The 18,107-nt window shown below is 45.8% G+C and overlaps 1 protein-coding gene and 1 long non-coding RNA gene across 2 annotated transcripts; one reads left to right on the forward strand and one right to left on the reverse strand.

The window, feature by feature from the left end:
* Positions 1 to 260: 260 nt before the first annotated feature.
* Positions 261 to 1,330, forward strand: LOC115315808. Its single transcript, XM_029975115.4, has 2 exons — positions 261 to 423; positions 736 to 1,330. Exons 1-2 carry the CDS (start codon positions 261 to 263, stop codon positions 1,299 to 1,301), a joined length of 729 nt encoding a protein of 242 aa, XP_029830975.1. The 3' UTR covers positions 1,302 to 1,330.
* A 699-nt stretch (positions 1,331 to 2,029) lies between these two features.
* LOC120846140 lies at positions 2,030 to 2,523 on the reverse strand. Its single transcript, XR_006076770.1, has 3 exons — positions 2,436 to 2,523; positions 2,142 to 2,372; positions 2,030 to 2,078 (listed from the first exon to the last, which is right to left on the reverse strand). It is a non-coding gene; the product is annotated as an uncharacterized LOC120846140 (long non-coding RNA).
* Between the last annotated feature and the right edge of the window lie 15,584 nt (positions 2,524 to 18,107).

The raw sequence follows: 18,107 nt of genomic DNA on the forward strand, positions 1-18,107 counted from the left end.
GTGGTTCAGTGTCTGATACAGTTGGGGTCTTGTCCGGTGTTCCTCAGGGCAGTGTGCTTGGACCCACACTTTTCAACGTCTACATCAATGACATTGTTACATCCCTGTACTGCAAGCCCCTGCTTTATGCAGATGATGTCACTCTTCTGCACCCGATCTCTAGCCTTGCTCACCAACAGCAGCTCCAACATGACCTTGATGCAGTGTCTGCTTGGTCCTCTGAGAACCGGCTCCCTCTAAATGTTGCCAAGTGCTCGGCTATGGTGATATCCTGCGCCCGGCAACCCCTGGCCCCTCCTAGTCTTTGCCTTGATGGTGTTGCCCTGAGGTGGACATCAAGCGCAAAGCTGTTGGGTGTCACCCTGGACGCCCAGCTACGTTTCTCCGCTCACGTTGGAGAGGTACAGCTGCAACGGAAAAAGAGTAGCACAAGTGACCGACGACAGGAGCGGCAAAATCGCGACACGCGGCGCTATCGTTCCCGAGCGCGCCGATAGCGAGAGTGCCAGTCACGTTCCATGTGTCAACGCGGGGGTGGCCGGCAGAAAGCAGCCCATCCTAAAGCCCGCACTTCGAAAGGTATCTCCCCCCCCCCCCCCCCCCTCCCCCCCCGCGTTGAGAGATGCAACGGGACTGGCACTCTCGCTATCGGCGCGCTCGGGAACGATAGCGCCGCGTGTCGCAATTTTGCCGCTCCTGTCATCGGTGACTTGTGCCACTCTCTTTCCGTTGCAGCTGTACTTTCGAGGGCGCGTCGGCAGCTCGGATTTTGTCTCCGTGTAACCAAGGGGGCTGGACCCGAGACCTTAAGACATCTCTTCACTGCACTTGTGCTTCCTCAACTTGAGTATTGCTGCCCCATATGGAGCCCCCACCAGGAACACCTTGTAGCGGCACTGGAGAGCGTCCAGCGTCGGGCCGCCTACGCCACCTTGGTTAGGCGGCGCGACACACGCATAGCACGTTACCGGGAAATGCGAACGGCCGATTTACTGCAAGCTGTTGGGTGGAACCCACTTGCCTTACGGCGAGAGGTGGCCTCCCTACGACTGCTGACCAACCTTTTGATTCTGAACTCAAACCAGTCTGGCGTTGTGCTCCCTTTAAGGAAAAATCGGACCGGTTCATTGCAGCCTATCTTAGCCAGAACTGAGAGGCATCGCCAGTCTTTTGTTGTGAGGACTGTGACGCACTGGCGATCATTGCCACCTAGCTTCACCTTGTGCCCACCCACGGCACGAGACGAAGTGAAGGACTTCTGCCATAGAGTAACTAGCCATCTCCGTCATTCGCTCACATAGCCTTTGTGCAAGTATCTAATTGTTGTTGTCTTGGTTTTTCTTTTTTTTTTTAACTTGTATTTGTCAAAAGTATTTTGTTGCTTTTGCTTTCCCCTCCCCCCCTCCCCCCCCCCCCCCCCCCCCTTTAGTTTGGGTGTTTGCAGACCAACTGGTATGGGCCTTCGGCCTTTCTGCTGTACTCCCGACTCTCCTGAGCCAAATAAATTAAATTAAATTAAATTAAATTAAATTAAACCAGGCGTTCGTTTATAATAATCTCATCCAATTCCGATAATACCATCTTTAAAAGTCTCCCATTAAGCGCTGTTTCAAATAACGGTGGGTGCCGCCATTACTTTCGGTGCACACAGTCGTGTTGCCACGGAAATGTCATGGCAACGCGGTTGTTTGCACCGAAATTAATGGCGGCGCCCACTCACTAGGCTTCCCATTGGTCAGGAAATGTTCGTTGCGGCTCGTGGCCACGCCTACTTCCGTTACACTTCGCTCCATGCATTGGGGATAGGGACGCCACCTCCTGCCCATTATAACCCCCTTGCCACTGACAGAACTGGCGACGTTCCACGGTTTTGAAGCCTCGTTGATTAGTGTCGATGTCGATGGGGTAGCTTCCTTGTGCCGGGTAAAGGCATACTGCGGCCAGTACGCGAGTACGCCAAAACGTACGTCGGATTTACCTTGAAAAACTGGAAATCCTTCCGTGGCCAGCGTTGTTGTGACGATGATTTGAGAGAACGGCGATGCCCAGACAGGCGCTGAACACAGGCAAAGCAGGATCTGTACAATGAAGCAGAACGGATTAGAAGACTGCATCCTCAGGCTGTTTCCATGCCCACTGACAGAACTGGCGACGTTCCACGGTTTTGAAGCCTCGTTGATTAGTGTCGATGTCGATGGGGTAGCTTCCTTGTGCCGAATAAAGGCATACTGCGGCCAGTACGCGAGTACGCCAAAACGTACGTCGGATTTATCTTGAAAAACTGGAAATCCTTCCGTGGCCAGCGTTGTTGTGACGATGACTTGAGAGAACGGCGATGCCCAGACAGGCGCTGAACACAGGCAAAGCAGGATCTGTACAATGAAGCAGAACGGATTAGAAGACTGCATCCTCAGGCTGTTTCCATGCCCACTGACAGAACTGGCGACGTTCCACGGTTTTGAAGCCTCGTTGATTAGTGTCGATGTCGATGGGGTAGCTTCCTTGTGCCGGGTAAAGGCATACTGCGGCCAGTACGTGAGTACGCCAAAACGTACGTCGGATTTATCTTGAAAAACTGGAAATCCTTCCGTGGCCAGCGTTGTTGTGACGATGACTTGAGAGAACGGCGATGCCCAGACAGGCGCTGAACACAGGCAAAGCAGGATCTGTACAATGAAGCAGAACGGATTAGAAGACTGCATCCTCAGGCTGTTTCCATGCCCACTTCCATGCCCACAGTTATGGCGGCGTCACGCATGCGTGGAACGCATGGTGAGATCGGTCTATTTCACCAGGTTGAAATATGTGTCAATGTGTTCGAGGTCCCCGGGGTGATAAATGCGCTACTCCAATCTCAATTTTTCGACGCGTCGGTTCTATTGTCGTGAGTGTGTCTCGCCATAAGATCGGGACGATTTTCGATTTTTTATCCTGACCACATTCTCACCACATTCGCTGGAGACGCGAGCTCATAGCGTGGGCTTGAGCCACTAAATGAGCTGCGCTCCTTTTTCACTCCATTTAGTGGCACTATAGACGCTTTGCAGCAGTTGTGCATGGGCGCCGCCATAACTGACCTTCAGTTTTTGTTTCCTCTTATTCCATTTTCTTCGCTTCGTCATTACCACAGCAGTCCAGGTTTTTGCTTCTTAGATTCCATTGTGTCCTTCTTCCCAGCATTGACCTTTCTGGAGGCTCGTCAACACCCGCTTGAGTGGCTCGGTATCTCGGTAAAACAAGAGAAGGTCAGCAATGGCGACTGTATTCTGGCTCGTGTGTAAAGCCTCTATAAGTGGGCAACTGCTCCATTTGCACGAGAACCGGTGCAGCTGGGCCGCGTTCCACAGAAAGCTCGCGCATGAAGAAACACGTGCACGGCCAGGGATGTGTTTCAGGAGAAAGAAAAATACCACACTTTATCGAAGCGCCACCACAAACGATTCACTGCGTTCCTGCACAGGTCTGGAAGTATTAGCGGCGAGAAGTTATGGTGGCGCCCTCCTACGGTTCCCCCTTGTGACGTCATTACCTTGCAAACAACAAGTTCGATGGTGTTTGTAAATAGCATGGTGGAAGCTTGAAATCATTGCGCTCTCAAAGGAACACTTCCAACACCGTCAAAATTAAAGTTCTTTCACTCCTCTTATTTCCGTCGACGGTATACCCTTTCCGACGTCATAGTCAGCTTTCGGGCCAATCGTGGAAGGCCGACCACAGCGACGCTTTCGGTCGCGCTCGTCGCCAATAGACGCTTTCAGGCAGCTGTGCATGGGCGCCGCCATAACCGACCTTCAGTTTTTGTTTCCTCTTATTCCGCTCGCTCTACTTCATCATTACCACAGCAGGGCAGGTCATTGCCATTTTAGATTCTACCGTGTCCTTGTCTCCAGCATAGGCCCTTGTACAGACTCGTCAACCCCCCTTCAGTGGCTCGGCATGGCGGTAAGACAAGAGAAGGTCGGCTATGGCGGCTCAATTTGGCGCGCGCTGAAAGCGTCTATAGACAATGGACCTTTTTCCAGTAAGGAGTGCCCCATGACGGTTTCGCCGCCTACTACAAATGGAGGGCAACCGGACTCGCCTTCTCCCATAGGAACAGATTAGTGTCGCAAGAAAACAGTGCCCCCCAAAAATGGCGAAAGGGGGGTCAAGGTCAAGTGGAAAGGGTGTGCGCGTGCGCAGACGCTTACTGGAAAAAGGTCCATTGCAAGCATGGCGCCACAAGTGGTGCCCCATGCGTGCAAGCGCGTGCAACGCGCGGGTGAACGTAGCTTTGGCAAGCTCGTAATCGCACGGGCGTGCCTGCTCGAGCAGAGACATGGCGGCGGCCAGTCGCCCAGCTTGCAATCGTCTATAGGGACCTTGTCTGGAGATGATCTTTTCGCCATCTGTTGGTTCAGAATCACACTAACCGAGGGTGGCAAATGCTCCTCGTGCTCTGAGATGGACCCTCTCTTCAGCTAGGCTCTCTAGCCACCACCGTTACATCAGCGTGTCTTGCAACGTCTGCAGAACGGGCGCGACTCTCGCACGCGACGACGCCAAGACTCACGCGGTTGTCGCTTTGCGACGCGGCGACCTTCGTCCCGAGCTTGAGCGTGTTTGCCGCTTGGGGGCGGGCCGGGATCCACTGGTGATGACGTCACGCACGGGCCTTGCCTTCTACGTGGTATTGGCGAAGGTAACTTTGGCGGGCTTGCATCGGCACCCGCTTGACCGCGCGAGCAGAGACGTGGCAGAGGCCACGTGCGAAGAAAGAAGAAGACTCCCCATAGGGCTTCCGACCGCTTACGAGGTGACACATGGCCACCAATCCTTTGAACGATCTGACTGTGGTGGTCTTCGTGGTCGCAGTACTCGCGGCGGCCGCACTTCTCGTCTGGCTCCTCAAGCGAATGCGCCAGCAGCGTCCTTCCACCAAACACGGCGCCGCCGTGGCCCCCAGCGTGCACCCCAACCTGGTTGCACAGAAAGCCGCGTCGCCTGAGCAGCCCACGGAGCTGCAGATCTCACCACCGCCCTTGCACGTCAGACGCCGGAGTTGGAGAACTTATTTTGCTCATCCCCGAACATATCATCATTACCTCATAGCCAACGAAACTGCGTCACTAGTATGATCCGCCGAAGAACCAATCAAGAGGCGTGAGAATGACACAAATTTTTTATTTTCTGATATTGGCATCTGTTACAAAGGAAACCTAATTACACATTTCTAATATTCTTTTCCCCTGCTGAAAGCTTGGGTGCCCTCCAACGTGGCCCCTTCTGCCCAGATGACATCTGTCAAGTGGGCCAGTCGTGGTAGCCCATACCAAAATTAACTGCTGGGTAGCATGGTAAAGCATTAAAAGACGCGGACAAGTAGAAGAACAGCACAGGACAGGACAAAGCGCTACTATCAACTGGCGTTTTTAATGTGAAAGAGGAAAACGAACCTGGAGATTTGATATATATATATATATATATATATATATATATATATATATATATGGTGTTTTTTTATTTTTACACATTTTTTTAAAGAAACAACCGTGAAAGCTACACTAATGCGGTTTGTGCAAATGGGTAATACGGCCTGGCGGACATTATGTGGTTATGTGGGTGGCTAATCTTTGCGATAAGTTGGCTAATTATTTAAAATTCGTTAATTAACTTTTTAATTACTGAAAATAGGCATATGGTTTCAACTAGAAACTTGTAGGACATCATCGAAAACCCCTAAATCAACTATTTTTAGAAGGATATAACGCCGGGGCAGCCTTTTACGGCGTTCTGTAAATACGCATTATTTGGACGTGTTTCTAGATTTCGGTTTCTTATCGGAGCGCATCTTTGCACCCGCGGTCCTGCTCCCTGGTGTTCGTGGCGCGAAGCCACCCGTCGCCTCCCACGTAGAATGGAGGGAAGTAAGGCGCGCGTGTGTTTCGCGTCTCAGCCACTGGAAAGCAGGACCGCGAGCGCGGTGATGCGCTCCGATAGGAAACCGAAATCTAGAAACGCGTCCAAATGAAGCGCTTTTTCAGAACGCTGTAAAATGCTGCCTCGGCACTATATCCTTCCAAAAATAGTTGATTTAGTGGTTTTCGATGATGCTCTACAAGTTTCTAATTGAAACTATATGTCTATTTTCAGTAATTAAAAAGTTAATTAACGAATTTTAATTAATTAGCCGACTTATCGAAAAGATTAGCCACCCACATAATGTCCGCCTAGCCATATAACCCACCTGCACAAACCGCATTAGTGTAGCTTTCACGGTTGTTTTTAAACAAATGTGAACGAATAAAAAAAAAAGAAACATATATATATATATATAAAACTGTATATATACAGTTTTTTCTTTACCACTTTTAATAATATATATATATATATATATATATATATATTATGAAAAGTGGTAAAGAAAAAACAGGACTGGGAAAATGAGACTAGAGAAAGAAAATAAGAAAAAAACAATTAGGAACAAAAATTAGAGAAAAAGAAAGAAGAAGTTTAAAGAGAAATAAATCTAAAAGAGAAATAAAAATTGAAAAATTGTAGTGTTTAAGAAAACAAATTGAGGTATTGAAGTTCTTTTTCAGATAAGGCTATTGACGGTGCGTATATTGCAAGCGTCCCCTCTGGCTTCGATGATTTGAGCCTCATAGATCTCCCTGGCTCTCGGGTTGTGCTGTTGCTTGGGGATTCTGGTTATAGCAAACCCAAGGGTACATTTGCAGTCTCGAATATGTAGGGCGAGGTGTCCTGCCGGAGATGATTTTAGTGAAAGGGCGTGTTCACGTAGTCTAATGTTGACAGACCGGCCAAATTGGCCCACATACACTTTCCCACAGGACAAACTCAAGAGGCTGTGTCCCACGGTCAATTCTGAGAAGCATCTACAAGACCAATGCAGTGTTCAGCGTTGGTTCAGCACACACACAAGTATGCCACCTGCTCGGCCTGCCGTATAGACCTTTTCTGTGTACCCTCGTCCCCAGCAACCTAATAGGCGTATCCGGTATGGGCGATGAAAAAATAATCCAACGTGCAAATCCAACCTGCAAATAGTAAAAAAAAAAAATAAAAGGTTGGCAAAACGAGAAAGTGTGACGGTTACGCTTATATTCTAAATGCCTTCTATTGGTTTGGCAAAGGCAAAATTTCGCCCATACTGGAAGTGACGTCAATTCAAGATGGCGGCGCGCTTGCAGAAAAGGTCTATAGGGTTCGTCTACGAGATCCCGCTCTCCTGGGGCCTGTGTTTTTGAACATCGCGGATTGACTGATCAATCTGCCCGATCACTGATAACAAAGCGGAAGAAAGGATTACTGCACATTTTAAGTACAGTTTAATTAACAACCTTTTATGGATGAAAACGCAAACACAGCAGCTTGCTTTGTTTTAGTCATCTTAAAAGCTGTAATTGCTTTTTCTTTCGCGTTCTGAGTCGCTTAAAATAAGACATTCCTTTTCTATAGCCTTTCATTTCTTTCGTGTTCTGGTTGGCTTGCAATAGAACCTTATGTAATTGAGGAACGGAGTAGAAAGAAAGCTAAATGCTCCGATTTGGTCTAGAACATTGCATTCTGTTCGAGTTCAGCATAATACACATCTTTCTTGCTAGACGACTCTTTTATTTCAGTACAAAACAAGTGCATAGAGAAAACATCAAATGATAGACGAACGGTAATAAAAACAATTTTCGGGCTTATTTTTTCAGAGAAATAATTGATTTAAATCATCAGTGTAAAACTGGTCTGATATTTTAATCACGATTTAAATTATGATTTAAATCACCATTTAAATCATCTTGACCTTTACTCTCCATTCTGACGAGAAGTACCTAGCTATGGTATTTCTTCAAATATAGTTGAACTTTTTCTTTATTTTTTTCGGCGCGAGTAAAGTTTGAAACGACCTACATTTATTGCCCAAAGACGGCCCACGCATAACATCAGTATCAACATAATTTCCGAGCAAAGGGAGCTAACGCAGAAGCTTCCTCGCGTCAGCCGCTGCTGCCAGCACGCCGGCGCAAAGCGACGAAGTGCGAGCTGTGCAGCGTGAGTGCACACAGCATAGAGTAATATACACAAGGTAAAGAGCGGACACTCCCATAGGCCCCAGCGGCCCAGATAGACCAGTGACAGGTAGCGCTCCTAGCGGGCGGTATTAAGCATAATCTGATTCCGTTTCCGGTCAAGTTAGTTTCGGTTTCGGTTTGTACGTTTCTGCTCCGGTTCTCCGGTACCCCTTTCTCTTTCCTCCTCGCCTCGCTCGGCTCTCGGGACTCCCGAAGCCGCTGTTTTTTTTTTTAATACTGACGCACTTTTGCTTTATTTTTTACGACAGAGTCCGTGCAAAATGTGTGAAACAATAGTTCAACTTACTTCACAAAGCAGAAGTATATATATTTCTTGCTCTTTTCCTATTGTAAAGCATTGAAGTTACACAATCGCCGCATTGACTCCTGACTGGTGGAGCATTTTGGGGTCAGCAACAGTAAGTGGTTCGAACACATTTTATTGGACCACATTCATGTATACATGATTTACTTCAGAAGCTCTGTATGTTTTATACGAAAGAAATCGATACTCACAAAAATAAATGAGTATGAAGGACGTCAGCATATCGTACACTTCGTAATAAATTCTTAGCGGAACCAAGTTAACAAACCCTTTCCACGGAGAACATGCTGTATGATACATTCACTTTCACGTCGACTCGGGTACGGGAAATAAGTGCAAAAATAAATAAGACATCGCTATCATTACCAGTCATAAAAGTATAATAACAGTGCGAAGCACACGCCGGATAGTACAAATTCCCCGATTTCCGGCAAATAAAAAAAAAACACCAATTTGCGTAGCCTCAAACTCACTGCGGGCGAGCCATTACCAAACAATGAGAACTCTATTCAATATCTGACAAGATTCAACGTCCCTAAACATTGCCCGAAATTGATCAGAAAAGAAATATGGCTTCAGAAAAAAGCGGCTAAAAAAACTATGGACAGTAGATACAAAAGTGGATACATTTTCTTTCAAATATTTTTAGCCTCTATACACAATTTTCTGTCGAAATTTTGTAGAAAGTGGACAAATATTTTTGTTAGGGAGCCGTGATACACATTCGCTGGAAAAAGGGGAAACAAATGTTTGGAGAGCAAGCTGCACCGCCCACTTAATAAGCACTTTTTGTTTTTGGTTTGGCAACCGCCTCTGTTAATACACTATTAACAGTTAAACCTGTCTCGTTGCTTACTAGCCACTGAAGAGTGCAACCGAACTTTGTCCAAATTCCGGTTAAGAAATCAAACATGTCAACACAAGCGTATTACTGCAAAACAATTTTAAAAATCTTTTGTGGTACTCCTCTGGGCAAAGGCTAAAACCACCCAGACCTCAAAGTGTGCTATACAAGGCGGCACACACTCCTCGAAAATGTGTCACACTCTCTATTATGAGGAGAAAGTGATTTTCCAGTTGCTGAATGAAATGAAAGGCAGCCTGTGGTGGTACTACTAAGTTCCCGAAGAATTTCCCAGGCACGTGGTATGCTTTAGGAACAAGACAGTATTGGTGAGGCCTGGTCAAGTTATTAGACTCATCCGATAGCAGCTGAGAACAGCCATAGCTGTAAGTTGTCTGTTCAAGCAAAAGCTTGATCAAATAGCCCCAAACGTAATAAAAAAGTGGACGAGTCATCAATTATGTTACACCTGATGTCTGATGCCAGCTCAGAAATATCCTCTAGTGGTGGGAAGTTATCAATTGGAAGACATTCCACAATGTCTGAAATTGAACTTTCATGGTGCGAAGATATTTGCAACTCTTTTGGGAGGTCAGCCTTGACATCCTCTACGTTTTCATTGTCCGACAGTTTGAACAGTTTGTTTTATCGAGAGGTGTTTTAGTCCAGAGGTGAACTGATGCACATTTGGGTTTGTGTTGCAGCCCAGCATTTGTCGTATATAGCTCCAAAAACGTTCTCAATGTGTCTTGCTGCAGGCGTAGTGTAAGTAAGTCATGGCTGCTTGAAAGCAGTAGTGTAAGTCATGGCTGCTTGAAAGCTCATCCCAGAGCACGAGGACACTTTTTATAGTAACTTGCCACCGAATGATGGCTTATGGCTGCTTCCTACTTTGGAACTGCCATGCTGAAATTCATCCGAGTTACTGGTGGAGAAAATTGAGTATTTCAGATTCTCCCTTCAAAATGGCATGGCGCAACTTCTGCCCTGTCTTCTTGAATTTTTTTAGCAATTTAGAGAATCAAAAAGTATACACATCCTATCACAGAAATAGGCTGTAGCCATGGCTGTCTCAGGAAGCTCCTTGGCATAAACAAGGGATATGATTGCAAGAAAGAGTGAGGCACTCAGTACCTGTGGGGCACAATTTTCTTCCATGTTACAGAAAGGTTCTTGAAAAAAATGTGTCTCTCAGTAAGTTTCGGAGCCAATTGCAAGCTCATCTCATGAATAGAACAATAAAGTTCAACAATAGAAGACCACTCAATGACCTCATTTCCAATGCAAAGTTTGTGGGCTTGGAGATTGCTCTTCGTTTTTTTTTGGGAAGGTACGGAACATCAAAAACAAAGTAAACGTTCACACCATCTACAAAGTAAACGTGTTCGTTGTCAACTTCAAAAAATGGCTAATCAACACACACACCAAGCTTACGTTTGAAGCCCCCTAACCACAGACCACAGCCTTTACTGGGAAGCCAACAGTCTTAAGCTCCCGAATGAGAGAAATGAGGAGACTGCGTTAAACAGAAGACGTTGTTGGAGTGTGCACAACAGTGTATGCAAGGGGCTAAACGCACCTCCTGGAAATTTCAGACAGCATAACAACCAAGGCTCTACTGCAATGTTTGAGGTTCGTTCAACACCGTCATCTGTAAACACATGGACAATGCCGTGTGCGGGGTCGTTAGTTAAATTCTTTTTTTTTTTTTAAACAATCTCATCGAAAATCAACATGCACACACGTTCAAGTGCAGCCAGACAGCCCGGCAGAAACAAGAGCGCGAGAAGCTCGAACCGATCGGCTCCACGAATTCACGCCGAGCATGCGAGCACGCGGGCGGTCATGCGTCACCTTGATTGATGCAAAGTCGACCGAACATGATGCAGCAGAAAGCACAGATGGCCGGCACGCATGGCACAGACGAACGACGCAGGGACGAGCAGAGGCCATGCAGAATGATGCAGAGGCGACGGCGTGCAGGCAGGCAGGCGGGCAGGCCATGGCAGGCGCCATTCATCACGTGGTTTTTGTGACGTATTTGATTTAAACTATTTAGTCGTTTTAAGTACTTTAAATAAATTTAAAGTATTGCCATTTAAAAAATAAACACATTACACAGAAAGAGTTTTAATTAATTTTAACCAAATTGCAGAAAAGCGCCACGTAGCGGAGGGTATTAAACGCACTATCTGGGCCGCGAATCGGCTCCTGTGTCCTCTCTTTACGTTTACTATATTACTCTATGCACACAGCGTCGAGGCAGGTGGTCCACCCCAGGGGCGGATGCAGATGCCTGATGATTGAGAACCGCCCCCCCCCCCCCCCTTTCCCGCCCTTTCCCCGCTCCAAAAACGTATGCATGCGAAATAAAAAAAAAGGGGGGGGGGGGGGGGGGGGAGTTTAATCCACGCTGTGAAGGTGGTTGGCCAGCGAAGCTGTGGTATCCTCTGCAACGATTGCCCACTGCACGCCTCTGGCCGTATGACCGTCTCTCTACTCTTTGCCGCTCCTCGTATTCACGTTGCACCACGGAAGCCCTAACTATGCGTGCGCTATTCATCGCGGTGCTGCAACAACAATCATGAACCAGTTGCTATACCCTCTTTCACTTTACGTCCAAGCGCAGCGGATGTTACGAGCCATCGGAGCCAATCCCAGGCCGTGGGAGTGTCACGTGACCTCAGAGAGGGGGCACAGCGAAGCGCGGAAAGCGTATCACGGGCCACGTCCACAGAACGGCATTGGCTAGGATGGCTCGTAGCGTCCGCTGCGTCTGGACGTGAGGTGAAACGGAGTATGGAAAGGGTTCTTCTATGATATAGGAAAGGCTAGCGACGCCAGTCCCCACGTCGCAAGCTGCCGTCGCCGCGGCAGCTTGCGCAACAGTAATCCTTACCGAGAAACCTATGCGATGAGCGCTATACGTGCTTTGCATTGTTATCAGGAGCGCCTTCTCATCAATTATCTGGTTCGGATGCTTGTTTCCTGTTTGTTCTTTTTTGAAACGAATGCTGTGTTGTATGTTGTCTGCGTCATGTATGCACTTTTCGCGTCAATCGCCGAATTTTTCTTTTTTTTTTTCCGTGAGGACATCGATCGATCTCCCCCCCCCCCCCCCCCCCCCCTCTCTGAATCAGCCAATAATCAAGTAGTTTTATCAGGAGCCGGAGACCCTGCCTTTGTCTTATCACTGCGGCCACCATCCGATCATGTTGGCATTTGCCTCGTGGCTTGTCAGCCCATTGCTCGTGACATCGCTAACTTCACACGGCGTTGGTGGCGTCATCGCCGAGCATTAATTGATACGGATCAATCGATTATTGCATTAATCGCCAACTCTACCTTTCACGTACAATCGGCTAAACGTAGACCCTTCTAAGGGGTTGTCAAGAGACATTCTCCCCGTCGCTGTCAGAACAACGTCAAACATGTATTCACTAAAGGATTAATGCCTATTTGTCTATAAGGTGTGCAATATTAGCTATTTGGCGAGCTTTTGGAAGTAGTCCTTCCTATGGCACTGTGTTTCGGTTTCCATGCTGCTACTGCCCATGGTGTACGGCAAACAAAATTACTAAAACACCGCGCTGTTTTTTTTTTTTTTTTTTTTTTTTTTTTAAGCTACATGAAATTTGAATATGAAACGTACTAATTATGCATCGCCAAGGCCATGGAATCCCAACAGTTATATGCATCAAATGTATACTAGTGTTATACTATAATTTACAGAAAGTTCTACAATTCCATCAGCATCCACATTGGACCGATTACCCGATTAATGAATCAATGAAAGGTCGCGTGTTAATCGCTTAAAAATCTTTAATCAGTGCGCAGCTCTGTAATCAATATTGGAGTTTTTTGTTTACGTAAATTCAGTTCGGCCTCTTCAATCAGTTGCATTGCTCTGGCTTAGAAACCTCTCCCCCCACCCCCAAATGCACACGAATGCTTTAATTTACAATAAAGGGCTTTCTACGATATACAGAGGCCATTAAGCGGAGCAAGCGTTTTTAGCATACATTATAGCGGTCGTGTGTATCCTTTGGGTGTTTTCATCTCAAATCGGGCAGGCTAAAAGAGTCTAATTTTTAATTTTGACGAAAAAAATATATGTTTTGGAGGCATTTCTCAAATGAAGGACGACGCAAACCGCATGTTCCCCAGATTTTTAGTTCTCGAGTTACGAGCCGTAGAAGCCGCAGTGGCAGAAACTAGCGTTTTTGCCTGCCGTCGCAGGTCGCGTGTTTGACACCCTCTGCTGGCGCTAGTGTTTTTTCTACACCCTTTCAACTTTTCCCCCTCATTCAATAGGTATTATAAAGATCCCTTGACGCATTCAAATATTTTTAGGAATTCGATTTTTTTTTCTAAAAAACATGTCAAACTCGTCACTCCGGTCGCTTTTTGGTCAACTTTGACAGGTCATTACTTTGTCTGTACTTAAGATAAATTGTCTTTCTTTGGCTCTACAGAAAGCCCAAAGCAAGCCCATTATAGATATGAGAATATCATTATGATCTGTAGAGTAGCCGCTCCGCTACCTTCACGTAAACGTTGTAAGAAATAACAAATGTTGAAAGTTTGAAGTCAATTTTCTCAAAAACCCCATTTTTGTCAAATTTTATTTTAACATTTTTTTTAGACATATTAGACGACTAGAAGAAAAAACAGTCCAGAAATGTAATATTTTGGTTGTATGTCCTCTATTTGAGCCGCAATCACGTGAAATGTGTGAACATTTGTTATTTTTCACAACGCTTACGTGAAGGTAGCAGAGCGGCTACTCAGCAGATCATAATGATATTACTTCATCTATACTATGAATGCTTGGGGCTTTCTATAGAGCTAAAGAAATAAATTGTACCTTAAGTACGGACAAAGTAATGACCTGTCAAAGTTCACCAGAAATCGACCTGAGTGACGAGTGTGACATGTTTTTTTTAGAAAACAATCAAACTACTAGAGATATTTGATTACGTGAAGGTATTTTCATATACCTATTAAAAGAGGGGAAAAGTTAAAAGGGTGTAGAAAAAACACTAGCGCCACCAGAGGCTGTCAAAAACGCGACCTGCGACGACAGGCAAAAACACTAGTTTCTGCCACAGCGGCTTCTACGGCTCGTGACTCGAGAACAAAAAATCTGGGGAACATGCGGTTTGCGCCTTCCTTCATTTGAGAAATACCCCCAAAACATATATTTTTTTCGTGAAAATTAAAAACTGGACCCTTTCAGCCTGCCCGATGTGGGAGGTTTCATCTCAAATCGGGCAGACTAAAAGGGTCTGATTTTTAATTTTCACGAAAAAATATGTGTTTTGGGGGCATATTTCAAATGAAGGAGGGCGCAAACCGCATGTTCCCCAGATTTTTTGTTCTTCAGTTACGAAGCGTAGAAGCCGCAGTGGCAGAAACTAATGTTTTGTCCTGCCGTCGCAGGTCGCGTGTTTGACACCCTCTTCTGGCGCTAGTGTTTTTATACACCTTTTTAACTTTCCCCCCTCATTTAAGAAATACTATAAAGATACCTTGACGTATTCAAATATTTCTAATAATTTGACTATTTTCTAAACAAAATGTCAAACTCGTCACTCAGGTCCATTCTTGGTCAACTTTGACACATCATTACTTTTTCTGTACTTAAGGTACATTTTATTTCTTTAGCTATATAGAAATCCCTAAGCATGTCTAGTATAGATATAGTAATATCATCATGATCTGCTGAGTAGCCGCTCCGCTACCTTCACGTAAACGTTGTGAAAAATAACAAATGTTCACACATTTCACGCGATTGCGGTTCAAACAGAGGACATACAACCAAAATAATACATTTTTAGACTGTGTTTTCTTGTAGTCAACTAATATGTCTAAAAGAATTTAAAAAATAAAAATTTACAAAAATGGTGTTTTTGAAAAAATCGACCTCAAACTTTCAACGTTTGTTATTTCTTACAACGTTTACGTGAAGGTAGCGGAGCGGCTAGTCTACAAATCATAATGATATTCTTATATATATAATGGGCTTGATTTGGGCTTTTTGTAGAGCCAAAGAAAGAAAATTTACCTTAAGTACAGACAAAGTAATGACCTGTCAAAGTTGACCAAAAAGCGACCGGAGTGACAAGTTCGACATGGTTTTTAGGAAACAATCAAATATCTAAAAATATTTAAATGCGATTAGGTATCTTTATAATAACTATTGAATGAGGGGAAAAAGTTTAAAGGGTGTAGATAAAACACTAGCGCCAGCAGAGGGTGTCAAACACGCGACCTGCGACGGCAGGCAAAAACACTAGTTTCTGCCACTGCGGCTTCTACGGCTCGTAACTCGAGAACAAAAAATCTGGGGAACATGCAGTTTGCGCCCTCCTTCATTTAAGAAATGCCCCCAAAACATACATTTTTTTTCGTGAAAATTAAAAATTAGACCCTTTTAGCCTGCCCGATTTGAAATGAAAACACCCCTTTATTGATTTGCTAAGCCCCGAGGGTCGGCGCATTCTAATCATGTCATGTGTGTCTGGGGCTGCATTTTCTCATTGATCATCGTTCCGCCAAAACTGCCGTTGCGGCGGCTTACGCTTCATGTTCCGCAATATTTCGCGGACACTCGCGCAATTTCAGACACACAGTACTATACTGTCAGGGGCGTATCTCGAACTGAAGAACGCGTATTTTTACACCAAAAATAGCGAACGATTTCGTAAAATTTTTTCTTGACGAACATTTAGAGAAGGTGAGTGATGTGATTGGCCTAAGCCGTTTCGGAGCACCTTTCGGAGGAGCAAAAACAGTGTCTCGGAGCAGAAAAAGTGGCTTTTGGAGCAGCCAAAACAGTGTTTTAGAGCAGGAAAGGTGTTTTTTTTTTGTTTTTTTTTTGAGCAGTTATTCTTAGACATATAAAAAATATTTTGTTTAAGTGCTGGACAAACGAAGGGTGGTTTGCTCGCTGCAATAAACAAATTACGGCCAAGTTGGACCACCTGGGAGTCTTTCAACATGTAACTGAAATGCCAACGACATGACAGATTTTGCAATGCTTCAATTAAATGATAGATATATATGTATCAGTCATAAATAAATATGAACCAAACAGTACATATTAGCCCTCACTTGAAAATTATCAGCTTCGTAGTAAATATCACAGCATTAGGTTGACCAGTTATATAACATATGGAAGCAGTCTTAGGCTGATGAAACACGTAGCTAACTGCAGTGCAATGCGAAATTGTACACAAGACAAAGGTGCATTACGACTAGCGGGTGCTTTTATTTTTGCTTTTCGAAACTTTCAGCAAGGCTGCTGCAAGCCTCACTTTCCCTTTGGCTAGTAATGAATGTCCACTTGCAACGCCTCCAAGGAGACATTGAGACATTCCACAAGTGTATACATACATTGCTAAAGCCATTGCCGAGCGATTCCGAAAAACCGCTCGCCACCGTTTTACTGGATCGCGACGTGCCAGATTTTCGTCAAAAGTAAGCAAACGTAAAACAATGGATTGCAAGCGTCCCAGAAGGTGCCTCTGTCGTGCATTTCATGTTCGCATGCACATGAGGGCAACTTCCGCAAGCTTGCAGCTGCACGTGCTTCGACGCGCGAGCGGAGATGGCTGTTCGATCGAAACTGAAACCATGACTCTCCGCTCCGTCACCAACTGGTTTCCAAAATTGTATTCAAAATGTAACTGTCCAGCATATATACGACAAAGAACGGTCTAGCGGCACGTGCTTGCAAGGCCGGCTAAACACACAGAAACTAAACAAGCTAAACACACCGGAAAAAAGAACCTGAGCGCATCGATGCACGACATCGCGAGTCATGGGGTCAAAAAGTTCTTGGAGCGCTTTGTGCAACGGCTGAACTCGAGACAAACAAGCGCGCTGTGCGGGTTCAGCGTGCAGACATTACATTCTTTGCTTTAGGTCACTTCTCTTCAACTTTCTTTTGAGGCAGATTTTTCACGTACCGGGGTCTCTCTCGAAAGAAAGCCCACCGAGAGAAACCTAGGTAACCAATACTTCGACACAGCAGTCCTTGAGTTAAAAAAAGATCAAATATAGTTTTCCCACGGCCTTTGATTTCAGGAGCGAGTGCTTCAGCTCATGAAGGAGCTCGCGCCGCGCAAAAACGTGGTTTTGTTTCACAGCATGACCAGCATGACGGCATTGCTTGTACCCGGCACGCTTGCGTCGGAGCGTACGCACAAGCCCGCGTCTACAGTTGAAAAAATATTAAAAAGCAGGCGAGACGAGACCCACGAGACGACGAGAGCGCGAAACGAGAAACGGCGGGAAAAAGACCAGATGGACGATTGAGGCAGAGTACTTTCTGTCGGGCGGTCGCTTGCGCCACCTAGCTCACGCATGCTCAATTACGGCACTCAGTTTAGCTTCAGTTTTGAAATGCGACCGAAATTGCTCCTTTGGCGCAGACTTGGCGCAGATCACCCATATTTCGGCAAAATGTAGCAGCATGTAGCAGAGTTAGGCCCTTGGCGCAGTTTGGCGCAATTAGCGTTGCAATCACATCACTGGAAGGTATACGTCAAGTTGACGCATCGTGGACTACTACGTACAGCAAGGAGGTTAGAAGTACTAGGAGGGGGCACGTTGCAATATTGGTGAAGCCTAGTCATAAAAAGTTTAAACGATTTTGTGCCCAGCGTGACCACAGATCTCTCTGGCGATTGGTGCGCGTGACATGTCACTTGTGAGACGGATGGTTGATTATAGAACGACTCCTTGCAGGCTTGTGCGCGCTCCGTCCGGTAGGTTTTATCAATCGAAGACTAGACTGTGGTGTGTTCTAGTACCCCATAGCAAGACGAAGGCTAGCTACGGTCACGTGATGTGGTCACGCTGGCAA

The sequence above is a fragment of the Ixodes scapularis genome, unplaced genomic scaffold (genome assembly GCF_016920785.2).
Source record: "Ixodes scapularis isolate PalLabHiFi unplaced genomic scaffold, ASM1692078v2 PGA_scaffold9__187_contigs__length_104089568, whole genome shotgun sequence".
NCBI lineage: Eukaryota > Metazoa > Arthropoda > Arachnida > Ixodida > Ixodidae > Ixodes > Ixodes scapularis.